Genomic DNA, 16,918 nt, shown 5'->3' with positions numbered 1-16,918 from the left:
CCTTGGTCAGGTCGCCAGCCAATCGCTGTGCTGTTTTAGCATCAGTGAAGCCGTATTAAGTACTTGGATTGACTTTACAACTTATAACCACTAGAGGGCACACGCGCCCAGGAAAAGCTAAAAAGGCATTCAAGCCGTTGCCTTTGTACATATATGTTCAAAAATAAGAATGTGCACTATTGTGTATTAAGTCACCATGAAGTTGGTCAATTTTAAGTTAACTTTGCACCATATCCGACGAGAAAACCAAATCCATTCCTCCGTTGACAAACGGTAGCAATAAGAACCTTGCTTGTAAATCACACAAGGCCCTCCTCTTGTCGCTTCTGATTGGTTAAATTCATACGGTTTAACGCCCCGCCTCCTATCACCGATTGGACAGCAGCTTCTTCAATCAACAGAGCAACACGGAACAAGATGGGAAAAAAGTTATGAAGTCTAATCGGATCATGACCCGTGTGTGTTGCTGCGTGTATTTGCTTTAGTACACAACGTGCGGAGAAGTCGTGCCATTGCCCGCCGATCAAAGAGAAGCAACAGGACGCCGTGGAAAGAGGAACAGATCAGAATCCGCCGTTGTTCTCCGTGGAGGGAAATGTATGTTTTTCCGTTTCCAAGGGCTGGATTGCTGATGTCACCACGGAGGAGGGCGCCACGCAAGGACAGGTGTGCAGCGTAAAGTTGCCTATCCAGTCTGTTTGGATCAAGCTGTGGAGCAAACAGCAGAAATGCGAGGAGATCCTTTGGTCGAAAGTGTTTTGGACACAGTTTAGTCAACCGGGCTGAGGATTCCTACGTTCCTTTTGGGACATGAACATAGCATTACACCCTAAGAAGCCCATCTGGTGTTGGTCAAGTAGCTGTGCTGTTTGGTAGGAGTTTAAGTGTAAAAAAAAAGAAGAAGGCCTAGTTAAGTCGTGGGAGTGCACACGGAGGACTGTGGGGTCGAGACGCCCCAGCATCAGAAACGACACGTTCCGTCTCTATGCGACACTGACGCAGCCACTTTGGCCTCGCATCTCAGTGTGCAGGGGTGATGCGCGACTGAATCCATTGGGACGACCGACCACCACCACCACCACCACCATCATCATCGGAGGCGTAGTGGATCATGACATAAGACTTGGGACAATCTGCAATGATTCGCCTGTGCGTCACTGCGTCTTAGCACCCACAAGCCGCCCTCGGCTTGAAGGACGATCGCGTTCGTACTGCAAAAAAAGAGCCTCCAACAATGTCCAAGACCCTCAAAAAGAAGAAGCACTGGTCCGCTAAAGTCCAGGAGTGCGCCGTGTCGTGGGGGGGTTCCGGGGACCTGGTCACTGTAGTTGAGCTACTAGGCGGCGCAGAGCAGGGGGAGTTCCCTTATCTCGGGCATATAGTAGCCGAGGCGCTGGTCTGCCACGCCGGGAGGCTCCCCAGCAGCGGTGACGTCCTGCTGGAAGTCAACAACACTCCGGTGAGTGGACTGACGCACCGGGACTCTCTGGCTGTCATCCGCCACTTCCGAGAGCCTATTCGCCTGAAGACTGTCAAACCAGGTGTGTGCCCCCCAAACTCTTCTATTCACACACACATTTTGAACTTGAAAACACGCCTACATAGGTGAACCATGCATAAGAGCTGTCCTGCAGTGTATGTGTGTGTGTGTGTTTTGAAGGCAAACGTCAGTTCAATGTTTTTCAGCCTCTGGTTTTGCTGCAGTACCCTCCAGCCAAACGCAAGCGTGTGTGTGTGGCTGCATGAGTTTGAGGCCACATCTGGATGCACTGCAACATCCTCATGCCGCCCTTTGTCTGAACTCATTTTGTAATCTTCTTTGCATCCATGCATCAGTATTGTCATTGAGGCTATTAAGGGTTGTTGTATAAGGGATGCAATCATACACACATTGTCTAACTCACACAGTTTATTTGTGTGTTTTGATACATGTGAGAAAATTAGTTTCCTGTTTTTCCTTTTTGTTTTTCCACATTCTGAACTTTCAAGACCCACAGAGTGTTGAGTTTTAGGACTACATAAAGATTTAAACTATATAAAGAAACTTTAGACTCTCTTCTTTCATCAGAAGGAAATATTTTGTTTCTAACCTTTTGTGGGTCTTTATAAATCAACAGTAGAACATATGGTGGTTTAAGTGAAAACACCTGATTTTGACCAAAAATCAGAGAAAATTATTTTTTTCTGCAGAGAATCAAATTCAAGCAGAACGGTGACATATTTTTTGTTTGAGTGACACCTCAAGCACTTGAACAGTTTACACAGTTTAAATAGGCTGACCACCCTGGACTGGTGGCCAGCCAATCACAGCGCACATATAGACAAACAACCATTCACACTCACATTCATACCTATGGACCATTTGGAGTCGTCAATTTTTTTTTTGATCATCTGCTGCATCGATTTCCTCACAAGTAGATAAAGTAAGCGCGTTTCAGTTTCTTTGCCTGGTCAGTGTTGTGCAACAGAGTAGTAGCGCTGAGGCGAATCCAAATCTAAACCAACCAGTCAGCTCCACATTCCAGCTTCTTGCAGGATGCAACCATGGTCACATGTTTTGGCGTCTTGACGCTTGTTTGTGTCTCTGAGTACAGGATGTGTTTCTAGTGATTGTTGTTAAGGTTTCAAACAGGTATGCGTTGTTGCAATGCATAGGGCTGATATTAGGGATGGTGTTATGTTTGTTTACATTTTGTAAATCTAAACTTTAAAGGTAGGCCCGTAAAATACAGGCTTCATTTGTGGAACATTCATTAATTCATTCATTTTCTACCGCTTTTCCTCACAAGGGTCGCGGGGGTGCTGGAGCCTATCCCAGCTGTCTTCGGGCGAGAGGCGGGGTACACCCTGTACTGGTCGCCAGCCAATCACAGGGCACATATAGACAAACAACCATTCACACTCACATTCATACCTATGGACAGCATGTTTTTGGAATGTGGGAGGAAACCCAAGCATACACGGGGAGAACATGCAAACTCCACACAGAGATGGCCGAGGGTGGAATTGAACCATGGTCTCCTAGCTGTGAGGTCTGCGCGCTGACCACTGGGCCGCCGTGCCGCCCATTTGTGCAACATTTAAACTTTATAGCTCAAATTCATTCATTCATTTTCTACCGCTTTTCCTCACTTGGGTCGCGGGGGGTGCTGGAGCCTATCCCAGCTGTCTTCGGGCGAGAGGCGGGGTACACCCTGGACTGGTCGCCAGCCAATCACAGGGCACATATAGACAGCTCAAAATATGAATGAAAAAAAAATCTGTGCACACAATCACAGGTTGTGGAATATTTGATAAGGGATAACACTTGAGTCATTTTGTATTCATACGTGGTCACATGCGGGGATGGTTAATCAGCGCTATAACTCTACTTTGACATGTTCATATGGGTTTCTGTGTTCCCTAGTGGGGGGGGGGGCTCACTGTGTTTATATCTCCTTTCTCATAATTAATTCAAGCCTCATCTATCATTTATAGCTGCCCGGTGCCGAGATGAGGTGGCTGATGGGAGGATCAGATGATAGCCGCCTGCCGAGGAAGTAAACGTTGCAAAGTTAGGGAGAGAGCATTAATTGCGTAGCGTGTTTTTGCTCATGTCCAAGTTTCTGCCAGAAAGAAATACGTGTATTAAATTTAAGGTTGCAGTCTTCTTTCTTTGTAGATTTAAGTGGAATGTGTTGTCATTTTTTTAACACCGATATTCTACCATCAACTGTTTTCACCAGTGGCATACTTTGTAGTTCAGTGTGAATCTCTAAATAAAGTGTGTGAGTTGTTTCAATGGACCAGTGGACTTAAAAGCGGGATACAGATATGTATTTATGTAAATGAAGTGTTATGATTCAATACATAGGTGCATATGTGGATAGAGGCCTGAGGCAATCTTACAGCAGATTGAACTGAGTTTTATGCGGAAGCACAGTCACGGTACACCCATGTGAGCCAATCTGGTGTCTCCGTTTTTTTTTTTTTGAGCCGGGTGGTCTCAGTCTGGCAGAGGCAATAACCAAACGAGCGCTGTTCCTGCAGAATGATTCCCTTGTCGAGGATGTACTGAGTAATGTGATACGGAGAAGAGTTATAAAAAGCTCATAGTAGATGACAGAGAGCGGTATTAATCTCAGAACTGGGGGCGATTATGCTGCCATTAATCATGATAATACGACTGAGGCTTCGCTGTCATTGTCTGAAAGGACTGTCCAAATATTTACTGTTACTCGTCGTCTGTCTCCGAAACAATCTTAAGGTCAAAACTAATGAAAATAATGCTGTCAAGTGACTTATGTCTGATACTGATGTGTAGTATAAATGCTTAGTTGTCATTGCGAGAGTAATAAAAAGATAGTGGTTGTTCCTTCCCGTTTTGGACTTTCTCAAGTTACATTTCTTGTTTATAAATTAAATATTGTGGAGTATGGGGGTGGTAATGACAAAGCAGAGTCAATGAGTAAATGTCATGCAAGTTTTCCTACTTCTAATAGTACTCAAATATAGTCAAATAAAGTCAACAGTCTTAATGCACGTGATTGAGATGTGACATGCATAACAGATAGAAGATGAGAACTGGGGGTTCCTCCGCTAATTGAATGCAATAGGAAACACTGCATTGAATACAAAATGTTTCCCCGGCACTTTCCCAAGAACCAGATTTGGCCGTCGAACACCAGGTGAATGTTTTCCTGTTTTTCCTTTTTATGCCACGCGACCGACCCACATTCTGAACTTTCAAGACCCACAGAGTATTGAGTTTTAGGACAACATAAAGATTTAAACTATATAAAGAAACTTTAGACTCTCTTCTTTCATCAGAAGGAAATACTTTGTTTCTAACCTTTGTGGGTAAAGTAAAACATATGGTGGTTTTGACCAAAAATCAGAGAAAATTTGTTTTTTCTGCAGAGAATCAAATTCAAGCAGAACAGAGCAGAACAAAAACATTCATTCATTTTGTACCGCTTATCCTCACGAGAATCGTTGGGGTGCTGGAGCCTATCCCAGCTGTCTTCGGGCCAGAGGTGGGATACACCCTGGACTGGTCGCCAGCCAATCACAGGGCACATACAGACAAACAACCATTCACACTCACATTCATACCTATGGACAATTTGGAGTCGCCAATTAACCTAGCATGTTTTTGGAATGTGGGAGGAAGCCAGAGTAGGGGGAGAACATACAAACTCCACAAAGAGATGGCCAAGTGTGGAATCGAACTCGGGTTTTCTCGTGCCACTGGGCCCGCCGTGCAGCCTCCACCACAAAAACAACACAGGAAAAAAGAATTTGATGACAAAATAACTACATTTATTCACAGATTTAGAACATAACACAAAACAACAAAATAATCATCTATTTACAGATGTTTGCATGTGCGTATACTATACGTGTGTGTGTGTATGTATGGCAACTATTTATAGATGATCAACAACAACGGCATCACCAATGTCATATCTTTTGCGATCGCGACAGATGCATAGCCAAACAAAGTTTTGTCCGTGCTGGATTTGTCGCCCTTTCCCTCTGTCAGCACGCAATTTAGCAATTTCTGTCTTATAGTCTAGTGGTTAGCGCGCAGACCTCACAGCTAGGAGACTATGGTTCAATTCCACCCTCGGCCATCTCTGTGTGGAGTTTACATGTTCGCCCCGTGCATGCGTGGGTTTTCTCCGGGTACTCCGGTTTCCTCCCACATTCCAAAAACATGCTAGGTTAATTGGCCACTCCAAATTGTCCATAGGTATGAATGTGAGTGTGAATGGTTGTTTGTCTATATGTGCCCTGTGATTGGCTGGCGACCAGTCCAGGGTGTACCCTGCCTCTCGCCCGAAGACAGCTGGGATGGGCTCCAGCACGCCCCGTGACCCTCGTGAGGAAAAAGCGGTAGAAAATGAATGAATGAATGAATGTCTTATATCCAAGCTGTTGCTGCCTATTGGAGGAAAATGAACTGTTGCCCCCTGCTGGGACAGAAATAGAAGATGCACTTGTTAAACTTATCGTGGTCGTGTCTGGAACCATTTTACCGCAATAAACGAGGGATGACTGTATTTTTACGACCACAAAGCCGATCCAAGCCACATTGTTCTGTTAGGAGAAATAGGTTGCAGCTATTTTTTCTCTGCATAATATGAATGCAAAGTCTGCCCCTCTTCAATGGCGACACGTCATGCTTGCTGGAAATGAGGCTCCTGAGTGGCCTCATTAGAATTCATGAGAGTAAGACCTCACTATGGCCAATTGAGCTTGTTTTGCCTCTGAGTGTCACTAACAGGTTATTGATCACGTTCAATCTCACCCCTGTTTGAAGTCCGCCGTCGCGTCCAATGTGAGGCAAGCCTGAGGAGAAAAGCAAGGAAGCCACAAGGCCATTTTGTTTTGACTCTTACATCACTGACATCTTGCAGATGTGGAGGGTGGAAATGAGATCACATTGACTGGCAACTAGCAACCAACTTTCTCATTTGGTATTAATCAAGCCATTCCCAAAACCATCATGCCCGTCACTTGGGGAAGTGACTCCTGTTATTTAATTTTAAAGGTGACACACACACACACAGAATGACTTTGTCCCGAGGCTTTGATAGCAGCCAGCTCGTCGCCAGCTCCCAGAGGACTTTGAACAAATTGACACAGAAGATCACATGTTTATTAGTCACTGTTTCAAGTGAGCGGGAGGAAATGTCACTCCAGCAATCCGGACGTCATCATACTACAATCAGTGAAGGATCCTTCCTTAGTTCGAGTCATACAAGTCTTTCATTCTTCTTTCACGTCTCTCTATGGCTGGATTATCAGTACATCTTTTTCTAGTGGTTTTAACTTTCATCTTTTGGATCTCATCTCCTCTTTTGTTCAACTGAATGAACAGAGCTCTTCAATACGTATACAGTTTTATTGCTGAATGAGTCGAGCGCTCATGTTGACACGGTGTAAAACCGAGGACCTCAATTCCATTTGTCCACGGGCCAGCATTTTTTCTTGGCAGACCCCGAGGGCCAAAATGGTGTAGTTAAAACATAGAATATAAATAATAATTTAAGAAAAGGATGGAGAGCGGCTGGAGATGGGTGAGGATGGACTGAGATGTTTCATCTGGAAGTGCCTCCGCGGGTTATATATACAGTATATTTTGGATATATTTTGGATATCTTGTATATATCTTGTTAAATTGTCTTTTTACTCTACTTTATATACTTTTTTGCTTTTTAAACTTGACTACTGCACTGAAAAGAGAAGCTCTCCAATTTCGTTGTACATCTTGTATAATGACAATAAAGGCCATTCCATTCCATAATCCTTTGAAACAGCGTTTACTTTGTTACAAAGTCAAGACAAAGGCTTCACTACTGCATTTTTAAGAAATCCAAATACTGTACACTATTTGCTTGCTGTATATTAACCCAAGCTACAGCGATATTCATATTGTAGCAGCTAATGCGTACTGGGAAACCCTTATCTTGGAGATGTCATCTGATTGTTATTGGACTGCCCTCGACGCCAGTAACAACCTTCATTTGGGACAAGCATCATCCTTTGTCTTGACGGACAGCCAATCGGATCATCCAGTACTTGGCAGTGACATGTTTTTGGGTCTACCACTTGACTTTTTTGTTCCATAATCCTAAGGATCTCTGAAGAAGTCCAATATCAGCAGAAATGGTGAAGAATACTACGGAACTATCAATTTTCCCGACACTGTGAATACAGATTACAAACAGATTATGACATTGAATCTCCATTTTGCCCAGATTTTAGCTTTTTTTTTTTTCAATACTTTGTTTTTATTTATTTTTAGATTTTTCTAAACACAACGTCAACACACTCAAAAACAAAAAGGGGGCACTGGACATACACAGCACACAATTTGGTTATCCCAATTAATTTCCTTGATTTTTGTCCGTGAACAGTGTCCATTTCACCCATTTTTCTCCACACATGTCTTCTTCCGTCCTCAATCTATGTGTTAACAGTTCCATGTCATGTATTGTGTTCATCACACAACAGATTTTAGCTTTTAAAGGCTATGGTCTTAAACTTTTGATTAGTTGATCACAGGGCTGCAACAACAAATCGATAAAATCAATATTCATTCATTCATTATTCATTCATTGTGTTGCGCGATTTATGCGTATTTTTAAAAAATCTGATTCATGTGACCTACAAGGGCCACCGGTTTAAAACATTCTGTGAGTCATGTAGCAGTGCCTTTACAAGTTACTCACCTGTCACTCCGTGGCTCCTTTGTGAATGCTTTGAGTATCCATGTGGGAATTAGAACAATGTGTGGAATGCAGTTATTTTGGATTCATTGAGCAGAACGAGACTGGCTGCACAACTCCGACAGTGTATTGTTGCCAACAGGTGCTGCTTACGGGAGTTAGTTCTCATTCTTTCACTAAGTAACAGTTTCTGTTCAGTTTCTCATTCAATAGCATGGGAAAGTGTGTCCGGACAATATATCACAGAGTAATATAAAGTTACTGTATACAATACAATTTTTGTAAGACAAAAAATATAAGGCTAGTTCACTAGTTCATGGCTTGTAATTCGGTGTCGGCGTCTTCTAAGCAGCTGGCGGAATTAAACTTTGCAAAATGTGGTGTTATGTAAAGTAAAGCTATGTTACTTCGCCTAAGCCAATATGTTCATAGATTTTGATTTATCACATGTTGTGCTTTAACACAGCTTCTATGTATATAAAAGGTATATTTTTGTATTGACAGCTAGGAGACCAGAGTTCAATTCCACCCTCGGCCATCTCTGTGTGGAGTTTGCATGTTCTCCCCGTGCATGCGTGGGTTTTCTCCGGGTACTCCGGTTTCCTCCCACATTCCAAAAACATGCTAGGTTAATTGGTGACTCCAAATTGTCCATAGGTATGAATGTGAGTGTGAATGGTTGTTTGTCTATATGTGCCCTGTGATTGGCTGGCGACCAGTCCAGGGTGTACCCCGCCTCTCGCCTAAAATTAGCATAATAGGTCCCCTTTTTCATTCATTCATTTTCTACCGCTTTTTCCTCACGAGGGTCGCGGGGGTGCTGGAGTCTATCCCAGCTGTCTTTGGGCGAGAGGCGGGGTACACCCTGGACTGGTCGCCAGCCAATCACAGGGCACATTTAGACAAACAACCATTCACACTCACATTCATACCTATGGACAATTTGGAGTCACCAATTAACCTAGCATGTTTTTGGAATGTGGAAACCGGAGTACCCGGAGAAAACCCACGCATGCACGGGGAGAACATGCAAACTCCACACAGAGATGGCCGAGGGTGGAATTGAACCCTGGTCTCCTAGCTGTGAGGTCTGCGCGCTAACCACTAACTGCCGTGCCGCCCCGGTCCCCTTTTTAATAAAGCAAATTTAAAACAGTCCAATTTAATTGGAAAATGTTTTCTGTACCTGATGATTACATTTGGGAAAATCATTCCAGTGTGATTATAAAGCAGTTTAATAGGAATGAGGTGCTACAAATGAAACTGAAAACAAACATGTTTGGTATCTAAAGTATGTTCATTTAATGCTTTGCATTTTCGGTGTATCGGGTGTTGCAGTATTCACAACAAACTTGATTGTTTTTTAATGTTTATAACATGCAGTAGTTGCTCTGCCATGATAGAACACGCACTTTACAGTATCTTTTGATTTTGTCAGCAGGGAGCTAACGAGTTGGACCTGAATGATTTGCATCCTCTGCTGGTTGCAACTAAGTAGTTAAATCCACCGATTCCAATTCTTCCATTGCTTCAAGATGTGTTAAGTGAAAAACATAACTTGAAAGTGCTGATGACATCATGTTGAAGAGCCTGATGCTGCGAATGGCATTTTTTGGGAATGGGAACATGCTTGCTCCGTCTGTTCTAGTGTTCGATAATTGAAAATCCACATAAAATGCACCAGAACAATATGAAACTAATGTATTCCATGCATAGTTCTGAAAGGGAGGGCTGCATGGCGGTCGAGTGGTTAGCACGCAGACCTCACAGGGTTCAATTCCACCCTTGGCCATCTCTGTGTGGAGTTTGCATGTTCTCCCTGTGCATGCGTGGGTTTTTTCCGGGTTCTCCGGTGTCCTCCCACATTCCAAAAACATGCTAGGTTAATTGGCGACTCCAAATTGTCCATAGGTATGAATGTGAGTGTGAATGGTTGTTTGTCTATATGTGCCCTGCGATTGGCTGGCGACCAGTCCAGGGTGTACCCCGCCTCTCGCCCATAGACAGCTGGGATCGGCTCCAGCTCCCCTCGTGAGGATAACCGGTAGAAAATGAATGAATGAAAAGGAGTTCTGAGAAGGAGGTTTCACAAAGTGACATCACATCCTCCTTATTCTTCTCCAGTTTTTGTCATGTTGTTTTTCAGTGATGACTAATAGAAAAAGCTTAGACATCCAACACAGGACATATGCCTTTCAAGGTTATTTTGTGCAGCAAAATATCGTGTGATGTCATGAGCGCTCTTAACATGAATGTAAGCATCATAAAATTGATCAATAATCAAGCAATGGGTTTGTTATACCCATCCCCAGTTTCTTTACAGTTGATGTACTAAAAAAACATTCCAATCTGTTGATTTGAGTGGTTTGTGTTTTGAGTTCCCTCGAGCTGGTCGGGTGCGAAACAGCTTATCTGGCTTTCATGACATCAGACTTTCACTTGACTGCCACGGGGGCTTTGCAGAGCTGGACTGGGACAACAGTGGATCGCTGCCGTCTGCATGCCCAGGCAGCCTGTAAGCCTGCGTCAGGGGGCTCTTTAGAAACTGGCTGAGTCGTGCAGCTCACTCTAATTCAACAGTTCTGTTTACAAGCGCAAGAGTGAACACACACTCGCACACACGCGCATGTCGGTTGACCTACATGACCCCCCCCCCTCACTCACAGTAGTGAAGCACGAGATGGCTCAAAGAGTGGACATATGGGAGTCAGAATAAAAAAGATCTGCTGTCTCGTATCGACAATGTCACTTGCGTGTGCCTTTTTTTTACACATGTGGTTCTGGCCATCTCTGTGTGGAGTTTGCATGTTCTTCCCTGTGCATGTGTGGGTTTTCTCCGGGTACTCCGGTTTCCTCCCACATTCCAAAAACATGCTAGGTTAATTGGTGACTCCAAATTGTCCATAGGTATGAATGTGAGTGTGAATGGTTGTTTGTCTATATGTGCCCTGTGATTGGCTGCTGACCAGTCCAGGGTGTACCCCGCCTCTCGCGCGAAGACAGCTGGGATAGGCTCCAGCACCCCCGCGACCCTCGTGAGGAAAAAGCGGTAGAAAATGAATGAATGCGGTTCTGGCATAAGATAATATAATGACGTCTCTATTGGATTCAAATGTTGCTATAAATAATCAATCACAGTAGCTGACTTTGCTTGACTTTTGTAGTTGAGGTAGTAGTCCTTTTGTTTAGGAATTCATAGTGCATGGTCTAAAGCGACAGACATAATATGAATGTGAATGATAAATGAGAAGCAGGGTACAAAATATCATGTAAAATCCAAAGGAATTGTCACTGACGTTTCCGACTGTGAACACTGCAGCAGGCAAGGATTTAACCTGAATTGAGTGCAGTATATGCTACGCTTGGCGAGATATACTTTACAGATTGCTCTTGTTATTGTCGGTCTAGACTTAAAAGTGTAGTCTTGTTGCACGACCAGCAGTTGCACATGGTGTTGTGACTCAGCCAACAGCAATAAAAAAATAATGTGAACAATTTGGATACACTGTTGACATTATGTGTGAAAATGATCCCAGTGTGCATCGTATTCATTGTAATTCCAAAGCAAAATTAACCAGCAACCATATGCAACACTGATCATTTTTCTAAAGATCAATTAAACATAAAGGAAAGGTGCCAATCATCTAAATTTTAAAATCATACACAGACATTCAGGCACATAAACAATTGCAGTGTTGTTGCCTCTTAAAAAGCTTACTGTGGCTTTCGAGTGATGCATTCGATGACTTATTAACCTCGGCTGTGAGTCACATACCAATGAATCTTTGTCCTTTGTACTAACTCCCCGGCATTCTGCCTTAGTGGAACTCTCAGCTCGCAGCTTGTAATCTTCTTTCATCATGTCACTGAAACCAGAAACACGCCACCTTCAAAAACACAAGCGTATAATCAGTTTGATTTTCACACTGCTTTCATGCGTACGTCATTTTATGAGTCTATGCTGCATTGGTTTGTATTTATGATGTAATATCACAACACAGGCGGCACGGTGGTCGAGTGATTAGCGCGCAGACCTCACAGCGAGGAGACTAGGGTTCAATTCCACCCTTGGCCATCTCTGTGTGGAGTTTGCATGTCCAGGTATTGTCCAGGCACTCCGGTTTCCTCCCTCCCTGGCGACTCCAAATTGTCCATAGGTATGAATGTGAGTGTGAATGGTTGTTTGTCTATATGTGCCCTGTGATTGGCTGGCGACCAGTCCAGGGTGTACCCCGCTTCTTGCCCAAAGACAGCTGGGATAGGCTCCAGCACCCCCGCGACCCTTGTGAGGAAAAAGCGGTAGAAAATGAATTAATGAATGAATGTGAGTGTGAATGGTTGTTTGGCTATATGTGACCTGTGATTGGCTGGCGACCAGTCCAGGGTGTACCCCGTCTCTTGCCCAAAGACAGCTGGGATAGGCTCCAGCACCCCCTGTGACCCTCGTGAGGAAAAAGCGGTAGAAAATGAATGAATGAATGAATGTGAGTGTCAATGGTTGTTTGTCTATATGTGCCCTGTGATTGGCTGGCGACCAGTCCAGGGTGTACCCCGCCTCTCACCCAAAGACAGCTAAGGTAGGCTCCAGCACCCCCTGCGACCCTCGTGAGGAAAAAGCGGTAGAAAATGAATGAATGAATGTGAGTGTGAATGGTTGTTTGTCTATATGTGTCCTGTGATTGGCTGGTGACCAGTCCAGGGTGTACCCCGCCTCTTGCCCAAAGACAGCTGGGATAGGCTCCAGCACCCACTGCGACTCTCGTGAGGGAAAAAACTGTAGAAAATGAATGAATGAATGTGAGTGTGAATGGTTGTTTGTCTATATGTGCCTTGTGATTGGCTGCTGACCAGTCCAGGGTGTACCCCGCCTCTCGCCCAAAGACAGCTGGGATAGGCTCCAGCACCCACTGCGACTCTCGTGAGGGAAAAAACGGTAGAAAATGAATGAATGAATGAATGAATATCACAACACCAAATAAACCTTTTTGCCCCAACATGTTTATCTTTTTGAGTCAGATACCACGCACTGACTAACTACAATATGTCCAAAAATTAAAGCAGGATGATTAATTTTTCAAACCTTTTATGAAAAAACACAGCATGTTCATCAGACTCGGCAGGTCCCTTCTCCTTCTCTGTGTTGTCTTGGTGCTGCGTTTGTACCAGCCATCTGTTTGTTTAACCCACTTTATTGTCCATTTTATCACGGTGCTACAGCGTGAGCTGTTGCCACAACATGACAATTTATAACCAGCTTTATCGCAAGCAAATAGCAGTGTGAGCCTAACATCTGACATGACCGAGAAGTTAAGTGTTGCAGTCTGCAATGCATGCAGTGAAGTACACAGCGGCTGGTTTTCTCCCCGTTTTTTCCAGCGTTATCAATGCTTCATTCCCAGAAGAAACAAAACCAACTTGATGTATTATTACATATTTACTCAGATGATTCCCTAAATGCCTGTAGAGACTCATCTAATGATCTAGCCTGGTTACAAATTTACTTCTACACTCCTGCCTATTCAGGCATCATTGGCTGTGTGGTAATGCAAATCGACAGAGCGCAAAATAGGCGCCGCTTTTCCCTCTGTCAAAAGCACCTTATCCCTCTTCTTCCCTTTATGTCTTCCTCTCACTTATCTCCGGATAAGATACGGGTAAAGTGGAGCAGGTTCTATTCATTGCATCATTAGAAAAGAGGGTCAATTCTGGAGACAAAGAAACGAAACAACATTGTTATTAACAATTCATATCAGGCCTCAATAAGAAGGGCCCAGGTTAACCTCTTCACCGAAATGCCTTTGTCACGCAGTGCTCGTAAAAACCCGCCACACTTGTTTGTTGGTTTCGATGGAGTTTCTAGATTGGATTGTATTTCCAGCATGAAAGACGATGTTTGTTGTTGCACTTCCAGTTGATTGAAAGATAGCTGTTTCGTTTTACCACCACTGCTGTCTAGGACACCATAATGGATGAAAATATGGCACCCTGGTGCCCAGCTACCAGACGCTATCGATTTACACTTGCTGAAAGGGTATTTTCTTTCTCTCGTTTAAACTTTCACGAGAGCAGCTCGTGCAGGTGCATTCAGCATTCTCAACGTGATCCTGCAAGCAAGCGCAGATAAGGGGGAAAAAGTTCTTGGCGCACGCAGAATGAGACATTTTGACGGTGTGTGTGTGCACTAGTGTTCAAGAATAGAGGCGGAAGACGCTGCAGTGAGACCAATTAGTTGATTCCTTGATCCCGCGCCCTACAGGGGATCTCTTTGCTAGAAGAGCACTGGCAATGCAGCACTGCGGCATCGTGCACACAAGCTGGCTGCAGCAAGCGTTGTCATTCTGTCAAATGAAACAACCTTAACGCGTTCAGTTTTTCATTGTGTGATGACTTGTCAGGTCTCTGTGAGAACTTTGGCATCCTTTGTTTGCTCCCATTCCAACATAGCTAGTCTTATCAAAGATGTCAGTTTATGTGATTTGGTAGGTGAATACTATCGATGTAGTAGTGCCATACGCATACCCAGGCGCTTTTCTTTTAAAGTTGTGCTCCTTGTGTACAGTCTCACAAAAAGTCTCTCTTCTTTGATACAGAAGATGTCAAAGATGTCACACATAATGGAAACTCAACCTGACGGCAGCTGAAAGTATGATCCCAACCGGGGTCGGCATTACACATTAAATTAATCCCTCCCCCCAAATCAACATTTTAGAAGAGAAAACTCCGCCAGAAAAAGCACAAGACAGCGCCATTCATCGCTCATCTCCATGGCTGTGCTTCTTCACAGCCCATATCGCCCCTCCCCTCCCTTCAATAAACATCCAATCACTGTTAGTATGCAAATGAGCCACAATCTGCAGCGCAACTAAAACAATCCAGTCCACTTTATTTATATAGCACATTTTATAAACAGAGTTTCCAAAGTGCTGCACAGACTAGTAAAATTAAAAAGTAATAATCCAAAACCAAAAGATCATTTAAGAAATAAAATAGTAAAATAGATATTAAAATATTAAAAACAAGAAACAAAGCAATAAAAGTATAAAAAAATAAAACCAATTGCAATAAAAACAAAGAACTAAAAGTTACACTATGGGTTAAAAGCCAGAGAATAAAAGTGGGTTTTAAGACGAGACTTAAAGCTTTCAATGTTGGGGGCCTTTTTTACTTGGGAGGGGAGAGTAAGAGAGTTAAGAAAACAATAACTAAAAACAAAGATGAATGCAAATTTGGTTTTGGTTTGGTTAAATCTGACCGCAGGATGTTTTATTTTACTGTTAGGCGTAGGTGCGCTGCGCCGGACTGCGCCGCTCACAAAACTTGCAAAGTGCACCCCGTTGGCGTGGCGCAGGGTAGTTGCGCCTGCTCTACGCCCTGCAACATTTTACACTTCTAAAACTTTAGACATATATGTACATTTACCTACATTATATTGACGTATTATAGTTTATTTGTTTACAAAAGTGGCATATTAATGTTAGTTAACAATATAGCTGCAGACACTCAGTGAGGACGTCTAATTCTGTGCTTCGCTGAGCTTCGGACAGCCAGACAGAGGGAGGAAGAGCAAAAAAAAAAGGTGCGGATTAGGAGGAAAGGAGTTCCGTGTTAAGCCCTGTACCCTGTCTGGGAAGAGATGAGCCAAGCTGTACATTGGTCGGAGGATCATTTGTGGGGAGGAGTAAAATAACTAATCAATAGCGCTACTGAATTATGGCCAATTGTAGATAATAGGGTGTCATAAATGTCACAACAATTGTGTGTTGATTAGTGTCATGCCAGGTGCTTAGCGGCCTATTTTCATTATGAACTGTAGTCATTCTAGAAGCTTCATTTGAAATCGGTTTTCATAACTGCAGTTGCAGTTGTCTTCGTGCCACTTGCTATGTAAGTGGTGTTGATAATATACATGATTTGTACAGTATTTTCCTTCACATTCCTTTGGGGGGGGGGTATACTTCCCTCATCTGCTAGAGAGCCAACCTCCTGTTTGGCATCAGTGGTTTTGGGATTAGCCTGCACCATAGCAGCATGTGATTTTAAAGCACAGATACAATTTGATGTGTCTGACAATCCTACCAGATTACCTCTGACTGGCCAGGCAAATATTAAGCATGTGATGGTTTAGGACATGTGCTCCGTGTGTGCAGGTCACATGCTTTGCATTGTGCTTCAGCTTGTGTCGACTCGATGCCAAAGCCAACAATGGCCTCTTCTTGAAAACATACGCCTGTCAGTGCAATTAGTTATTTTTTCATTTGATTTTGACTTGAAATTCTATTTTAATGTGTTTCATTCCATTGTCCTCGGCTTATCCGGGTACGGTTTGCGGGGGCAGCAGTATTAGTAGGGAAGCTCAGACTTCCCGGTCCCCAGCCATCTCCTCCAGGACTACCTCAACGCCTAGAACTAGAAACTCTGTGCATGAAAACAGAATCAGTGACAAAGTGCAGCCTTGGCAGAGGCCAACATTCACGGGAAACAGTCTGGACTTTCATTCATTCATTCATTTTCTACCGCTTTTCCTCACGAGGGTCGTGGGGGTGCTGGAGCCTATCCCAGCTGTCTTCGGGCGAGAGGCGGGGTACACCCTGGACCGGTTGCCAGCCATATAGACAAACAACCATTCACACTCACATTCATACCAATTAACCGAGCATGTTTTTGGAATGTGGGAGGAAACCGGAGTACCCGGAGAAAACCCA

The 16,918-nt window shown here is 43.7% G+C and overlaps 1 protein-coding gene across 6 annotated transcripts in view; it reads left to right on the top strand.

The window, feature by feature from the left end:
• Positions 1-392: 392 nt before the first annotated feature.
• magi3a (membrane associated guanylate kinase, WW and PDZ domain containing 3a) overlaps positions 393-16,918 on the top strand; it is an 83,163-nt gene continuing 66,637 nt past the window's right edge. For 5 of the 6 annotated variants that reach the window (XM_058052602.1, XM_058052607.1, XM_058052605.1 and 2 more), the window contains exon 1: positions 393-1,541. In XM_058052602.1, the coding sequence (XP_057908585.1) occupies positions 1,235-1,541 (307 nt within the window). In that variant the 5' untranslated portion in view covers positions 393-1,234. The remainder of the gene's footprint in view (positions 1,542-16,918) is intronic. The other variant, XM_058052601.1, reaches the window with a different exon arrangement.

The sequence above is a fragment of the Doryrhamphus excisus genome, chromosome 16 (assembly GCF_030265055.1).
Source record: "Doryrhamphus excisus isolate RoL2022-K1 chromosome 16, RoL_Dexc_1.0, whole genome shotgun sequence".
Lineage (NCBI taxonomy): Eukaryota > Metazoa > Chordata > Actinopteri > Syngnathiformes > Syngnathidae > Doryrhamphus > Doryrhamphus excisus.
This window is presented reverse-complemented; position numbering and strand designations above follow the sequence as displayed.